Here is a 16,355-nt window from a genome sequence, read left to right on the forward strand (position 1 = left end):
GCAGGTGTTGGATTCCAGGTGGGCTGAATGAGTTTCACAGGTTTCTTCACGGTGTCGGGTTGCTCGGGGACACAATCCTCTCCTCTGTAACCTTTAAGCCCATCAGTTTCATGAAAGACCCCCCCCCCCCCTCCCACTGTCTACACCCTCCCTCATTGTGCACCGGTAAACGTGATCCTGGGTGGGCTGTCCTTTGTCTTTGTCACCATCAGGTAACCGTGATTGTGGCGTGGAGCGACACCTTCGAGTTCGTCTTCCCAGAAAACGAGGGGCTGGCCATGCCCGGCGTCCGCCGGGTGTCCGTGGAGGCCGAGAGCGGGGCGACGGTCCTCGTCCCCGTCAGGCCGCTGGTCCTCGGAGAGATGCTCCTGTCTGTGAAGGCCACGTCGTCCGCGGCGTCGGACCTCGTCCGCAGGACGGTGCTGGTCAAGGTGACGTCAGAAATCCTGAGAATATAGCACTGACTGGCCCAGAGTTTTGCCTTTCTTCTTGGATTTCCTTCACAGGTTTTACTGTAATTCCCAGATCCACTAGTTTAAGGTTTGTTGAGCAGAAGCAGGTTTTCAATGGAAACCAGGGCGGCTTTTGAAGTTCGACTTTCAGCATCTCGCTTAACCAAACATTGAGAGTTTGAAGCAGTCAGGTGGTGTTTATCAGTGCTAGAGCTCCGAAAACAAACACAAATTCCTTTAATGTGACCGAACAGCGTTCGTCTGGATTAACGGCTCGGACTTTCCCAGAAATCTTACTCACCGGGTTTGTTTGTTTTTCCGTTTTTTTGTGTTTTTCTCAGGCCGAAGGACTCGAACAGTCGTTCTCCGCCTCGCTGCTGCTCGAGCTCTCCTTGTCCGAGACGAGCCTCTCCAGAGACGTCCACTTCTCCTTCCCTCCGGATGTTGTGGAGGGCAGCGAGAGGGTTACAGTGACAGCCGTCGGTACGTAAACTTGGAAAAAAAGACAAAACAAAAAACAACCCTGCTTGATACACATTCAGACCACATGAGCTGAAACGGGGAAATAACTCCTACCGAACAATAAGATTTACTGAGTGTCCAGTAAACACAAGCCACACTGCAGCTTTAAAGCCGAACATTTAGTGTTGATTTACTGTCGCTTGTTTAACGCTCCCGCCGTTAGATTTTCCATGCAACGAGCTCAACACGCAGGCCGAGGTCAGCTTTAATGCCCCTTCAGGTGTGGACGCAGAAGAAAATTTTATAACATCGGTGGTAATGAGTGTTTCGGGGGCGTTAAAAAGAGAAGTGTCGATCAGCAGCTGGCCGCGGTTCACGAACCCGGCTTCAAGGTTTCCTGAATGAGAGCTGTGATGACCAGATGGCGGACTGCTGCGGCGCAGCTTTTCACTGTCGGGATGAGACGAGATCACAGGCGAAGAACAAAACATGCAGCTGTAAACTGGATGTGAGTTCAGTTCAACAAGTGTTTCTCAAATTTTCACATGTCTGCGGTGAAGTTTCCAACAAGTGGTCCAAAACTTTGTTCCCAGACCGATAGATATGTTTTAAATGGAGATGAAAGATCATAAAATCAAGAATCAGAGATGACTACATCCACTAAAAAGATTAAGAAAGGTTCAAACTTGCTTAAAGAGAACTGTTAAAATTGTAATAGTAAGACGACTTGTCTCCAATCTATTCATGAAAGTTCATGGATGCAATATAATATATATTATATAATATATATAATCAACTTGATAAACTGTTGTTTTCATTTCAACATGTTTTTTTGGCTTCAGGTAAGTTTTAATTGTGGAAATCTGACTGTTTAGGACAAATAGGCCGCAGATCTCTGGCCTAATGTAGCAAAACTCGTGTTTTCCGTGTGACTAAGGTGACATCCTGGGTCCGTCCATCAACGGTCTGGACTCCCTGATCCAGCTGCCGTACGGCTGCGGAGAGCAGAACATGATCAACTTCGCTCCAAACATCTACGTCCTGCAGTATCTGAGCGCCACCGGCCAGGACAACCCGGACATCAGGGAGCGAGCGGAGGGATTCATGCTCAAGGGTGCGTTCACACTTCATTCATACAGAAACCAGACTCCGAATAAAAACCCAACAGGTCCAAATAAGCTCAATACTGAGCCTCTTGTGTGCATTTCCATGGAAGTTACTGATGTGTAGCAATCAGAGTAATACCACTAATGACCTGTGGGGGCAGTGTCGCACAGTATAGCTTATGTGTGACCAGCAAAAGGAACAAAGAAAACAAAAGAAATGATGAGCTTTCCGAGGAAAGTCTGCGTCTGGGATACAAACGTGTACGACGACACCACGTCTGAGCTTCAGGACAAAGAAGCTTTAAGTGAAACATTCATGGGGATCATTGATCTCCTCTTTCTTAAACTTAAACTCATTTCGGTTCAGGAACCACAGAACAATGTCATCTTGAATAGTGCTGAAATAGCCTACCATCCTAATAAAACTGACCAAAATTCCACATATCCAACCATATTTTGCTAAAAATGTATCACTGGGTTGCTATAAAATATTGTCTATGCCCATGGTGTCAAACTGATGTTGGTTCAGGACTCGCATACAGTATAGTGTCATCTTCTTTGGGCCGGACCGGTTTAATAATCCCATAATAACATCTTAATTTAAACTTTAAAGTTTTCCTTTGTGATGGTACACAGTATAGGTGATCAAAATGTCAATATTCAGCTTGACAAAAATCAAACAATTACCATAGAAAATGACTAAAATTTTAACCTAATGCCAATTTTAATGAAAATTTCTGGTGCAAGATAAAGTATTTTCCCTTGACTCCCTGGTTTCACCAGGTTACGAGCGGGAGCTCTCCTTTCAGAGGCTGGACGGCTCCTTCAGCGCCTTCGGAGAGAGCGACGCCTCTGGAAGCACCTGGTCGGTTACAAAACCATCAAAACTTCAGAAACAGGATGTTTCATCTTATAAATTAAACGGTTTCCAAATGTGTCCCGGGATCTGTGATGTGTCTGCTTCAGGCTGTCGGCCTTCGTGCTGAGGTGTTTCCTGCAGGCGCGGCCCTTCATCGGCATCGACGACCACGTGCTGCGGAGCACGGCCGCCTGGATCGTGGCGCAGCGCGGCGCCGACGGGAGGTTCGAGGAGCCCGGCCGGGTCATCCACACCGAGCTGCAGGGAGGCCTGGACGGGCCCGTGTCTCTCACCGCCTACGTCCTCATCGCCCTGTTGGAGGACGCAGACATCCGGGTGAGACAGAGCCACCGGGATTCAGGATAATGTCTTCAAGTGACAACAGAAAACTCTAGTTGTGTTTTGAGCGTCTGTTTACACTACAATGCTGCCCACAGTCACAAGAGAAAATCTTAAATAATAAAGGGCATGATTGAGGACACATCATGCTAGATTCATTCTGAGCCGTCGTCTCTGTTCCTCGTCTTCCAGGCTCAGTATTCGAGCCACATCTCTGCGGCTCTCACCTTCCTGGAGCTGCGCCTCGCTCTGGGCATCCCCTCCAACTACAGCCTGGGCCTGGTGGCCTACGCCCTGGCCCGGGCGGGAAGCCCCAGCGCCGTGATCGCACTCAGCAATCTGACTGGACGCGCTGAGATGACGGGTAAGGCGGCGGTCGTTGGGATTGTTTGGCCCCCTTTACGCGACAATGTTAAATAAAAAGGGAAACCGCGTCATCTTTGTGTTTTCATATCAGAAAACTTTCGTATTTATACGGTAACATTTTGAAAATTATGTTCGTTTACATAGAAAAATCAGAAATGCTGAAAACTATGTACTTAGCATGTAGCAGCTATAGTGTCTGTGTCAAAACTGTTCACTTTTCACTTGATAACATTGTAAATGAGGCGTTCATTTGACAAATCTTAACATTTCTTTTGAACTATATGTTGCTGTCACTATGATAGCTACACTTAAACATTACTGTATTTTGTGGATAATGTAAGGTTTTCAAACAACTTTGTCACCCAACAACTGATCTTCTTTCAACATTTCAACATTTTCAACATATTTATCTTTTTTTTATTCAATTTTGTGTAATTTATCAGTGTTTTATATATAAAGTATTTTCAGTCTTCAGTCTAAAATGCATGTAACTTCCTGTCGGTCCCTCCTGCCTTCCTCTCAGACGGCGTGCCGATGTGGCCGTCGGGGGACGCCGGCCTGTCGGCGTCGTGGCAGCCCCGCTCTGCAGAGATCGAGCTGGCGTCCTACGTGCTGCTAACGCAGCATCAGCTGGGCTACGTGGCCGAAGGTCTGGCGCTCATGAAGTGGCTGAGCCGGCAGAGGAACCACAGGGGGGGATTTGGAACCACTCAGGTCAGATCTCACGCGTCCAAACAGATTCTTCCCAGAACTGATCAAACAACTAGTCAGACAAGGACGTGGCGACGAGAACAAACAGCGAGACCGACCCGATGATAGCTGGTGTGGAACAAACACATCGACTGGGAAGCAAAATAGACACAGATGGAACGATCAGGGGAGGGACTGTCGAGAAATTAATCAACACAAATAACAACAGGGATCACCAACACAACAGAAGGGGTCGGGGTGATCAATACAATCCAGAGAGTTGAAATCAACGCGATCAGGGATGGAAATGATCTACATCGTTAAGAAGCATCTTTTAACACAATCAGTTGTGGAGCAAATCATCAACAGTTGTTTGCAGGTCTAATGAACATAAATGCCAGAGTCACAGAGGTATGAATAAACACAGTCAGCCCATCGATCAATACAATCACGAGCCGTGCTAATCATCACAAGTAGGGACAAGAATAAGAATAAGCAACAAAACTGGCGTGGCTGTAATCTACATCAACAGAGACTAGTCTGTAAGGAAACTGGGAAAATGTGACTTTTCTGAAACGCTGATAGGTTCTGCACATGCAGATTACCGTCGTAGTAAATCATGTAAGTAGATCTCGAATAAACGTTGTAGGATTCCAGAGAGTTCAGGCTGTTCCCTCTCTGGAATGTGGCTGTGCTTCTCCATCACAGTGTAGAGTTACTACCCCATCATCTGCATACGTGGAGACAGGTTTTTAAAATGCAAAAATCCCGAGTGAACGGATATGATGAAGATAGGCAGTTTAAAGAACGCCTTAGCATTTACAGCGTACGGTTGACGGCAATCGTGATCAAAATATTGCCGTCCGAACACAAGTTTTTGAAGCCAAAACACAAAAACAAGACGTTTTTTTTAGTTGATCAACCCAAAAAAACAGTTAAAAAGGATGATCACAGCACTGCATGGATAAAGGAGGGAAATATGGAATATCGTGGTGACAAAAGCTTCTTTTACTGCTGTCTTTGTTAGCTTTAGCATTAGCTAAGGCAGTTACTATTTCACTAAACTCCTGTTTATTGGAGCAGGAGCATCTCATCAGACCTGAACTGACCCGATAAATGTCTAACTGTTCGTAACGTTCGGCTGTTTCCCCCGTCGCTGCTCCAGACAGATGTCTGCTAACTTTTATTAAAGGCACAAATGAACCTTTTCAGCCAAGCTTTAATAACTTCAATCGTGAACATGATTTAGAGTTCAGCTCAGCTAACTGACAGCTGTTTTCTATAATTTAACATGGAAATAATCACTAAATTGTTCTTCATGTGCGTGTCGTTCCTCTGATGCCATTCCTTCTGTTCCTCGAAACAGTGCAGCATAAACGAAGAGTTCAAAGTTAGCGTGATCGGCAGAAATGCAACAGAAATAAAATAAAGTTTGAACAGACGCCGTAGAGAGACGCGACAGAAGGATCACAGGAAGGGGAAGAAAGACGTGAGACACATTTGTCCTGCGAGAGGCTCGTTTCCTGCCGGTCGTAGTGGATCCTCGTCCCGCTGCGCTGTGGTCGAGTGTCACATCAGAGGAAGCCTGTGGCCGTCTGAGTATGCGGTGACTAAAGGGGGCTTTTTACCCCCCCAAGCGGGGCGGACAGCTGGCGAACAGGAGGAACATCTGAACGCTGTCAGAGACACGGCGCTCAGCTGGGAACGTCACGGCTCAGGCTTTGGCAGAAGCTTCCGCAACAACACGTGCACGGACAGAGTGCTGGCGCACGGCTGTAAGCAGGAAATGAACGACAGAGCAGCAGAATATCTGAGGTCACTTCACGTCAAATTTACAGATTACGGCCACTTCTTTTCATTTTTTTACCATTTGCTTGATGTTTTGATGGGCCGAATTGGAGCCACTTGTGGGCCTTATTTGGTCCACAGACCTTATGTAGGGGTTACCACACACTCACGCACGCTTCACCATGGCATGACTGGACTTACTGTGCGGAGCCTGAAGATCGTTAATGTTGGATGTAAACCAGCTGACAGACGGTTTAATTAAACCACATTAAACCGAGCCTGTAAAATCATCAGGATTTCTTTCAATCGGCTTCTCATTTCCTCACATTCGTCCGTTAAACTGTTAAACACCGCGGAACTGAGTAACCGAAACCAGAGAAGCAGGGCTGATGCCTCCAGAAGTGAGTACAGTAAGAAATCAGCTGCATATTCAGTACATTCAGTCATTTTTTTAGTTTTTCTCGTGGGCTTTGTCATAGAAGAGCAAGTTGTTCCAGAAAACTGCGTCTTGATTCATTTCAAATGAAAGAATTACAGAAAAAAGTGAAGCGTAGCATCACTGTCCGGTAGTTTTTATTCCCCCATTTAAAGGAAGGATCTGATAGAGAGGATCCATCCACTTTCAGGCCAGTTAGTTCCTCACAGGCGAGACAGAAGCCCTGTTTATGTGACACTTCAAGGATGACCCCTGAATGTGGTTTTCCCCTCAGGACACGATCACGGCGCTGCAGGCTCTGTCCACCTTCGCAGTCCTGGGAGGATCCGGCGAGTTGGACGTGACCATCGGGGTGAGGGACGGCGCTTCAGCCGAAGCGGCCTCCTTCCACATCCACCAGGAGAACTACCTGCTCCACCAGAGCCAGCAGGTAGAGGAACCGTGGCCACCAGGGACGAGGCTTCACAGAGGAGCATGTCTACAAATGCATGAATATTTTCTAAATGTAAATCTGCCTACATGAATTATTTTGAAACGTTGTTGCAGATTGAGCCAGAAGACGAGCTGAACCTCCAGGTGACGGCAGAAGGCCGCGGACTCGCCTTGTTTCAGGTAAAACCAGGACCGCCTGCTGGTTCCTGTTTCCCCGTTACCTCAAAATGAGAAACACGTGATGAAGATGATGCTCGACTGATCTGGTCTCGCCTCGTCTCGTCCCTCAGCTGAACGTCTTTTACAACATCAGAAACGATGCGCCGGCGAAGAGGAGGAGGAGGAGGAGAGACGTCGTCGATCACGAGGCGTTTAATGTTCTGCTGGACCTGGAAGACCTGGAAGATCACAACGAGGTGCTGCTGCACGCCTGCACCAGGTGAGACGGATCCATGACCATCTGTTCGAACAATAAAACGTCATCAGCAAAGAAACTGATACAGACTTTTTTTTCTGCTGTGAGTGTGTTTTATTTAGATTTGAAGCAGTCGCCTTTCTGTGTGTTTTAAACTGATGGTAAATGTAAACAGAGGAAGAGCCAGTCATGGAGATATTGTAGAAATCGAATTTATTTTATGAGAATTTCTGTCCATATTTTTATTTTTATTTTGTCATCATGAATTACAGTAATATGTACTTAGCTAAACTTTATTGATATAGACTTTGAAAACAACTACAGCTACATAAATAGATTAAATTATGTATGTATATATATATATATATATATATATATATATATATATATATATATATATATATATATATATATATATATGAATATATATATATATATATGAATATAGAGCAAAAAATTAAGTACAGTAAAAAGAATAAATTGGCAACAGTGAAAACTCCCTGTCCTGCTTGTTCTTGTGTCTGCGCTTCAGTCTGTCTGAGGACGCGGGTCTGAACGTGACGGGGATGGCCATCATGGAGGTGGGTCTGCTCAGCGGCTTCGGCCTGTCGCCGGCCGGACTGCAGACCAGCGACGTGGTGAAGAAGGTGGAGACGGCGGCGGGGAAAGTGGTGCTGTACCTGGACTCGGTGAGCCGCGGCCACACATGCCTGCTCGTCGCTCCGAGTGTGGGTGGAGGCTGGATTTCAAGATGTGTGTGTGTGTGTGTGTGTGTGTGTGTGTGTGTGTGTGTGTGTGTGTGTGTGTGTGTGTGCGTGCGTGTGTGTGTGCGTGCACAGGTGGAAGCCATCGAGGAGGTGTGTGTGACGATTCCTCAGGTGATGGAGTTCAAAGTGGCAAAAGTCCAGGATGCAAATGTTGTGGTCTACGACTATTATGAACCACGTAAGAAGGGGTTTCTATTATTATATTATATTATATTATATTATATTATATTATATTATATTATATTATATTATATTATTATTATAGAATTAGAATTTTTTTTAGAAGTAAGATAAATGTTTTTATTGTGATTTTTAAGAACAATTTTTTAGATTATTATTTTAATAATTCTAATTCAGTAATCATATTTTATTTGTTTATGTTTCTAATGTTCAATATAGGTAGTAATGATTTATACTCAAATGAGTAAATAATTCATTTAGGTTAAAAATAAAAAAGAAACAATGTGACAAAGTTTTTAGTAGACATTTAGACAGACAGGCCCCTCTGTGGTCGACCTCTGACCCCTCCGTGGTTGACCTCTGACCTCTGCAGGGCGGAGGACCTCCAGCCCGTATCGGTCCGACCGGCTGCGTGAGACGCCCACCTGCTCGCTGTGCGGCGACGACTGCAGCCGCTGTCAAGGGAACGACGACGTGCAGCTGAACGCCGCGGCGCCCGGCGGCCTTCACCTCCTGCTGCCCCTCCTCCTCCTCCTCCTCTTCGTCTTCAGCCTCTAGGTTCTGTCTGTCAGGCGAGGCTCGGCCTCGCCGGCGTCAGTCGGCAGCTTCATGAGGAATGTACACTGTTTTCTTACAACCTAATCCGTGTGAGTGGAAACTGTCAAATGAGAATAAAACTAAATCATTTCCTGTTTTTGATGGTTTCTTCTGTCTATTTTCCATTCTGGGGGTCGTATAGAGACTTGACTCTAATCCATGGTTATCAGTCACATGGCTTTGATGTAAAATGAACCGGGTCTACTAGATAGTCCACTCATGAGGACCAACCGTTTTATCAGTACATTTGATTTTTTTTTTTTTTTTTTTTAATGAATAATTTTTTAAGTAAGTGTTGCTTTTCTGGATGAACTTGATGATTGTTTGTTTCTGCACCTTTCCCCCCCAAATCTTTTTAGACTTCTTCTATTTGTGATTTGATTGAATGCAGGAGAATCACATTAAAAAGCCCTCATGTCAAAGTGTTATTTTGTCCCGTGAGTCTCACTGAAGGTTTACATCCGGCTGAAACGGAGGAAACTCCCCCATTTGAGATCAGTGTGAGGCAGAACCTGGACTCAGGACGATTGGAAGGATTTACTTTTGGCACTTTAAGCAGCTGATTTCTGATCAGACGGGACTGAGCGGGTCTCCCTGTAAACCTGCTCACTGCAGCGGCTCGCACGGTAAATCCCGGCGCCGATCGGAGCGGCGGAGTCGTAAAGGTTAACGACGGCGGCCTCTCGCTCGGGGTTGTGGGGGTCAAAGTGGTTTTTTACAGCCTCACATGTTGGGTCTCGTTCGCGCTGACCTCAGCTCCAGCTGGGTTTGTTGTCGCTGTTTGATCTGTGGAGCTTCTTCTGGGAGAAAACGGGCCGACACTCTGGAGCGTCATCTGTTGATTCATGTAGTGGAAATCTAGTGTTACCAGGAAGATGCTCTATGCAACAGGCCGCAGAGATCCGGGATGACTCCGCCCATGAAGGAGACGTAGAGTCACAACGTTTTTTTTTCCATGGCTTGATGCAGGAATCCCCACTTCCTGTGACCGCAATCTATTGTTGTTTATTACATTTGAGCCTTTTAAACTAACCTGTAGCTGTGACATATAGCTGCTACAAGAAATCCTGCCAAGTGCAATTTCATTGAATACAATGACAATAAAGCATCTCACTTATGTCCAGTTCTGATGTTTCTGCTCTCATTTGTCACGGCTTTACATTGTCCAACTGCTTTTGGAAAATGTAAGCAGGAAAAAGGTGGAGATGGGTTACAGACCAAATTCCTATGTGGAAATGAATCGGGTGTGTCAATGCAATCGCCGTGTAACCAGGCTGATCAGATTTTCTTAATACTGCGTCTCAAATATTTGCTGATCTAGATTATTTTGTCACATAAACAGTGAGCACATGGTGAATAAATGAGAAGCATGGAGGCTGCCCGGCAGGAGGGAGATCAGGCACAGTGGTCAGCTGAGGAAGATCACTTGATAAAACGTGTAACTGAACAGTAAAAGAAACTGCAAAAAGAATTAAATTAGGGAGCAAATGTGATCTGGACATGAAGACTCGCAGGCGGAAAGCAGCCGCTGTCACTTGCACTGGTTCATATTGACAGAAATGAGTAATTTGTTGCGAAACAGTTTAAGGAAAAATGCATCAATCAGCTGAACTGACCGGTAACAAAACCACAATTTTAACAACTTGAAGGGATCCCATCTCAATATTTGTGTGACTCACCCATCCTCAAAGGTGTCAACCAACCTCAAACACGTGTTTCTGGACTGTATTTAACCAAATCATCCTGACAGGACCTTTGCAGACACAGAGGTCAGACTGTCGCCCCTTCCAGGAAATCCAGTAAAGTTTGAACATTTGGGTTTGTGAGAGACAGAAACTGTGGATCAGAGATGAGATCTGCCCTGTCGGATCCTCCAGATCATCCCTCAAAGCCTGAGACGGCGTTTCGCCTCCCCTCTGAGTTTAAACCCGACCAACCCCCACTCCTCATCTGTCCCATGCACGCCGGGTCTGCAGGCCACACGGACACCGAGCAGAGAGCGAAGGATGAGTCAGACGCACATCTGGATTCTGTCGGAGAGGTTGTTTCTGCCGGACGAGAATCCGACGAGCAGCTCTCAGTCTGGCTGCAGGGCGGGAAGCCTCGTCTGCTGACGGACTGCACCGTGGGAATATTTCATTAAGCTGTTGCAGTGCATCGTATCACACAGAGTTAGTGACTTAACGGCTTCTTTGGAGTTTTTCCAATTTTTGCTGGGTGGGTTGGCCGGATTGGAGCCTCAAGCGGCCTGGTTTTGTCCCATGGGCCTTATGTTTAAAACCCCTGTTTTAGCCAGATAAGAACTGTGAGGGAAGACATTGAATGGTGTAAAAATTACACCGTAAAAAGAGATTACCTGCATGATTTCAGTGAACTGATTTCCAACAGCTCCTCCATTGCATCAGTAAATCGGAGTTCAGAGGACAGAATGACGGCTTTGTTACATGAAGCAATCAAAACCACACAAAGCTCAACATCAGCAGGAAGTGGCGTTGGATTTATAACCAGCGAAAATGAAGGGAATGCCCCTCTGTATGCGTAAAACAGAGCAAAACAATATAAAGACTTGCAATTTGCTAAATTTGCAAAGTATCTGAAATCAGTGAATTGTCTCCAGAAAATAGATTGAAACACAGTTTTGAAATGAGTGATGTGACAGTAGGTGGCAGCAGACCTGCCAGAAATGATATTTCACTGTGTCTGATGTTCTGTTCTGTCCCTTAAAACCCGATTCTTTAACGTGGCTTAATGCAGAGTGAATAAATAAACGATGAACACCGAAGCAGTATAAAAAATGGATTTATAGATAAAGGTTTAAGTGAATGATCAAAACCCTGAAATCCTGAACAAGAGGAAAGTGAAGCACCTGGAGATATCATGCAGGCTCCGAGGTATATCGTCAATGTGAGGAAAGATAACGAAAAGATGCCTTCAAACTAAAACATTTTTGTACTTTACAGTTCATATCTGAGGACTGCCACAAGTCTTAGGGTCATCTACACTTCCATGTGTTGTGATTTTTTTAAAGTGATGGCAACCGGAAGAGTCTAACAGACATGTTTCTGTAAGAATAAAGAAATTCAGAGCTTATCTGCTAACAGAAAATGAGAAGCAGCACCACTGCATGATGGTGCCTCCACCATGCTGACCTACAAACAGAAACCATGAGCTGCATTATCAGTGTTTATTTAAAATTAAAAAAAAGCAGCTTTCTGAGCAGCTCAGCTGTTTTTCTGTTCCCAGCTCCATCAGTAGGTGGCAGGCTTGCCTTACATATGATGTATTAAAAAACCCACGTCCAACCCCCAACCTGGTTTGAACTCCTCCAAATCAGCAACTTTCCATGACACAAAGGTGAAGCCGGGAAGCTTTTATGGAGGCTTTCACATGAGCTGCGTCAGTGGAGGCTGCGGGAGCGTCGAGCCGCGCCGGCTGCCACCGGTAATGGGATTCAGATGGACCTGGACCGGGACCTGGACCGGGACCGGGACCGGGACCTGGACTGGCCCGCCGCAGACTAATGAGGGAAATAAGGAATCAGTGGAGGTTTCACACAGGCCTGCAGATGAGATGCCGGTTGTATATTTTGCCCAGTGTCTGTCCAAGGCTCCCAGAGAAAGAGAAGGAGAGATGTAGGAGTCGCATTCAGACGTCCTCAGCGGACTAAACCCATTCTTAAAGAAAACTATTATATAAATTTAGAATTTCAGAGTGATAATCTGATTTCAGGCCACCACACCCCCACACACCCCCACACACCTCCGTGTGTGTCTTCAAGAAAAACCGCCCTCATATAAAATGCTAATTGTTGCTATTGTTGTTTTTTTCAGCCTGATTTTCAAATTGAATGCAGATTAAACCAAGAAGGCACAAAGGTGCACCAATATATCTGGATCACTTTATGGATCTTGTCACTGTCTTATGGATTGAGGCCCCATTTACACAATATTTAAAGTGGCAATGCTGATAATTTGACTAAAACATCTTGACAATATTGAATTTTCATTCTCCATTTCAGAAAATGCCTCCAGACAGAAATGCAGCAGCTGCGCATGATGGTTCCTCCACCATGCTTTTGAGACTGTAAGATGAGTTTTTCTGCCAGAGCTTCAGTTGGTGGCATATAAACTAAATTCTCAGTGCTACTAATGTGGTTTAATCTGTCCGGAGGACATGATCTCAGAAAAGAAATGATACTTTACAAACATGGTGCAAATAGTCTGAAGTTAAGGCTCTTCTTGAAATGTTTTTAAATGCTGAGAAAGCACTGTTTTATTGCTCCAGAGCTTCTGACTTTAAAAAAAATGAGATTAAGTTAATTTCTTTTTTCACTTCACTAAAGACGTACTGATTTTATGTGTTAATTTGAGATTTCTGGTTTCAGGTTTCTGATTGCTGTTTCCCCCCTGATGTGTTTCACCTGAGCCTGAGTGTGTGATTGTCGTCAGCTGGCGGTGGCGGTGGTATGTATTGTGTGTCTTCTGGTTGTTGGCTTGTGTGTCAGTAGGTCTCCAGTGTTACAGTCTGTGTTCTGCATGTTTGAACTGTCTCTTCTTTGTCTCCTGTGGACTTTGTTGTATTTTAGCCATTTGGATTATTCTTGTCAGAATAAAAACGAGCTTCTGTTCCTCCTCTGAGTCAAACGCAGTAAAATGTTGGTCGAAGTGTCCATTTCCACCAACATGCAGAAGCAGATCCCTTCAAAACAAAAAAATCAAACAGCACTTGTAAGTTCACTGCATTTTTAAAAAGTGCGATATGTTCGACCGGAGAGATATTATCTCACAAAATCATTTTGCATGCCATGATTTTTTTTTCTTTGTCTAGAAAATGAAAACATAGTAGCATGTAGGTTGTTTCATGAAAAATGAAAACTGATGAAGCCAGTTGGACATCATTAACCCAGAGACTGTAAACTCAGCTGGTCTGAGGAGACAAAGCAGCTCAGCGGTACAATCACTCACATGATCTGCTGCCCTTTAACTCTGCTGAAGTGTTTTTTTTTTTTCTTTTCGAGATTATTTGAGTCATCTTTATTGAAACATCTGTTTAGTCTGCAGAGAAACTAGTTGCCAGCAACATCTGCAAACTCCATAAGAGTTTTTCAGTCATAACCACAGCCTTGTTAGGAAGGAGCGTGAGAGTGAAAAGCTTTGGTGAAACATGGTAAACAAACTAATTTCAGAAACAAGAACCCAGAGATGAAACACTATCGAGCGTTGCTGAATGTTTTTTTGGGAAAAGTACGAATTTAACCACAAGCGCTTCCATGAATACAGCGATTTGTCTGCTCTGCACGTGCAGTTCAACACATCAAGCCATCAGACGGGCTGAAAATGTGTCGATAACTTCCAGCGAGGCGTAAAGAGCCAAAGTTTAGTGGCTGAGCAGGCAGCTCTTCTGCAGCAGCAGGGCTAATTACCAAGGTTTCCTTCGTGTAAACCAATATGAATCAACGGCTGCGTGAAGTTAAAAGAATAAAAAGAATCTTGGCTGACCTTTAAACTCTCCGAGTCGAAACGGACACAAAGTTATTCGTCGTGATTTCAGGCAGAAACAGACGTGAACATCAGGGGTGGTTCAGTGAGCTGCAGCTCAGAAACCACTGGAAGCAGAGTCGATGATGATTTATGAGGTGAAGTTACTGGATCGGAAACGATTGCTTTGCATTGACTTGACTTTTCCTCTTGCAAGAGAAGGAATTTATTCCCAGGCTGCAGTGACGACAGACGGTTGAACCCTGAATTCAGTCATCAGATCGGATCTTGACCTTCACAATGATGAGAGGGTGAAAGTCATAAAAATGCTGGATGGATGGACAAATGAAGAAAAGTATGCTTGTCATTTTGCATCTCTGCAGAAAAGTTGATAATGAACCATTACAGTCAGTCATGTGGCCCTTCGGGACCTTTTGGGACCTTTCAGGATCTTTCAGGACCTTTCAGGACCTCCGATCTGGGGGTGTTAGCTCAGTGTGAAATCTAATGAGAGGGATTTGAGTCTTTTCCCTCTTGGGTGCGCACGGTATCTCGGTTTGGACCCGCACTGCGGCTCAGGACCGTTTTTCCCTCCGTGTGCAAAGACGAGAGTCAGACTTTGAGGTTTTACATGGAAACAAATGTTCGACTTGAGAAGCGCTGACGGATGAGACACAGAAATTCATAAAGTTGCCAAAACCCAACATCTGTCATCGTGGCAGAGCGCGAACGGTGCGAGTCAAGGTCCAGACCGAGGACGGGGGATACTTTAACTCCACTTCTGCCCCTCCAATTTCACCCAGAATACTTCCCGAAAATGTGAAAGGGGTTTAAAAACCAGCTGCTCACACACGACAACATTTGTCTATCATTGAGGGAATTATTTTAAGTTCTCCCTCAGGGTTAGGGTTAGCAGACCACACTAAAAACAGCAATAGATGACAACATGCTGATTCTGGTCATATCGGTTTCAGCTGCCTGGTCATGCATTGTGGTTGTTTTTAAAATTATTTTCGAATATGCTGTTCTTCAACAACCTTTAGCATGCCGCTTTCTAGTGCTTTTCAACTTTTTCTCCCCCACAGATTGCCTCTAAGACAGGCTGCAGATTCCATGATTTACCAAGTTTCAGTACGATACACTAAAGCCACACAGACCACTCCCAGAACACAGAACGCAATTTTCCAGGTCTGCTGTAATTTCTACAACACGACTTATTGTGGTTTAGGCAGTAGGCTAACGTTCAGGGACGCCTCCCCCTGTAACCTGTGCTGGCCTGCTTGCAGATCCCAGGACAGGAGGCAGTTTTTAGCGATGCACCGACCCCGATACCGTTTGCATGTGGAGTTCAAATTAGACTCAATGACATTAAATAAGAAATTGTATCGGTACTCTGTATCAGCAACAAGTTAACGTAGATTAAATATATTTGACATCTCGGTGTATATATCTAAACATGAGCTGCTGCCTTCTGTTACTTTTATTTATGTCTCTATGCCTAAATGGATTTTGCTATTGGAACTTTTTTGTATATTTCTATGCTTATTTGTGTATTTGTGAATATTAATATACATTCATTGTTACTTCTGTCCTAAAACCCCACAAAAACATTCTCAGTAAGCACGATATATGTGTAAATGAAGATTTTTCTGACTCTGAAGAATGCAGAATGAGTGTAAACCCGCTACATTGTGCATTAAAAAAATTATGGGTTGCTTAAGTGAATGTGGTAGGGATATTTGAAATGACACACACTCCTTGGAAACATCCCCTATGACTATTTAAAACCAAATTCCAGCAAAAATTTCACTTCAACACACCAGTGTCTATTGGAGTTTTAAATATGAATGACATTTTTAACAAAAACAACCTGCCAGACTTTGATGAAGTCATGTATGAGACATTTCTGCATTTCAAGAATCACACGCCAAAATCTGGGATGAAAAGTGAAAGCATCTTTAAGCAAGCTCCTCTCTTCAAACAGGACAA

At 44.6% G+C, this 16,355-nt stretch overlaps 1 protein-coding gene across 1 annotated transcript in view; it reads left to right on the forward strand.

Moving 5' to 3' along the window:
• Nucleotides 1-9,120, forward strand: part of cd109 (CD109 molecule) — a 21,968-nt gene extending 12,848 nt beyond the window's left edge. The window contains exons 22-34 of the mRNA XM_030109830.1: nucleotides 213-431; nucleotides 794-935; nucleotides 1,852-2,028; nucleotides 2,804-2,885; nucleotides 2,987-3,215; nucleotides 3,411-3,582; nucleotides 4,108-4,298; nucleotides 6,773-6,928; nucleotides 7,045-7,110; nucleotides 7,221-7,369; nucleotides 7,878-8,034; nucleotides 8,185-8,290; nucleotides 8,666-9,120. Of these exons, the coding sequence (XP_029965690.1) occupies nucleotides 213-431; nucleotides 794-935; nucleotides 1,852-2,028; nucleotides 2,804-2,885; nucleotides 2,987-3,215; nucleotides 3,411-3,582; nucleotides 4,108-4,298; nucleotides 6,773-6,928; nucleotides 7,045-7,110; nucleotides 7,221-7,369; nucleotides 7,878-8,034; nucleotides 8,185-8,290; nucleotides 8,666-8,850 (2,031 nt within the window). The 3' untranslated portion in view covers nucleotides 8,851-9,120. The remainder of the gene's footprint in view (nucleotides 1-212; nucleotides 432-793; nucleotides 936-1,851; nucleotides 2,029-2,803; nucleotides 2,886-2,986; nucleotides 3,216-3,410; nucleotides 3,583-4,107; nucleotides 4,299-6,772; nucleotides 6,929-7,044; nucleotides 7,111-7,220; nucleotides 7,370-7,877; nucleotides 8,035-8,184; nucleotides 8,291-8,665) is intronic.
• The last annotated feature ends 7,235 nt before the right edge of the window (nucleotides 9,121-16,355 follow it).

Source organism: Salarias fasciatus, chromosome 15, assembly GCF_902148845.1.
Source record: "Salarias fasciatus chromosome 15, fSalaFa1.1, whole genome shotgun sequence".
Taxonomy (NCBI): domain Eukaryota; kingdom Metazoa; phylum Chordata; class Actinopteri; order Blenniiformes; family Blenniidae; genus Salarias; species Salarias fasciatus.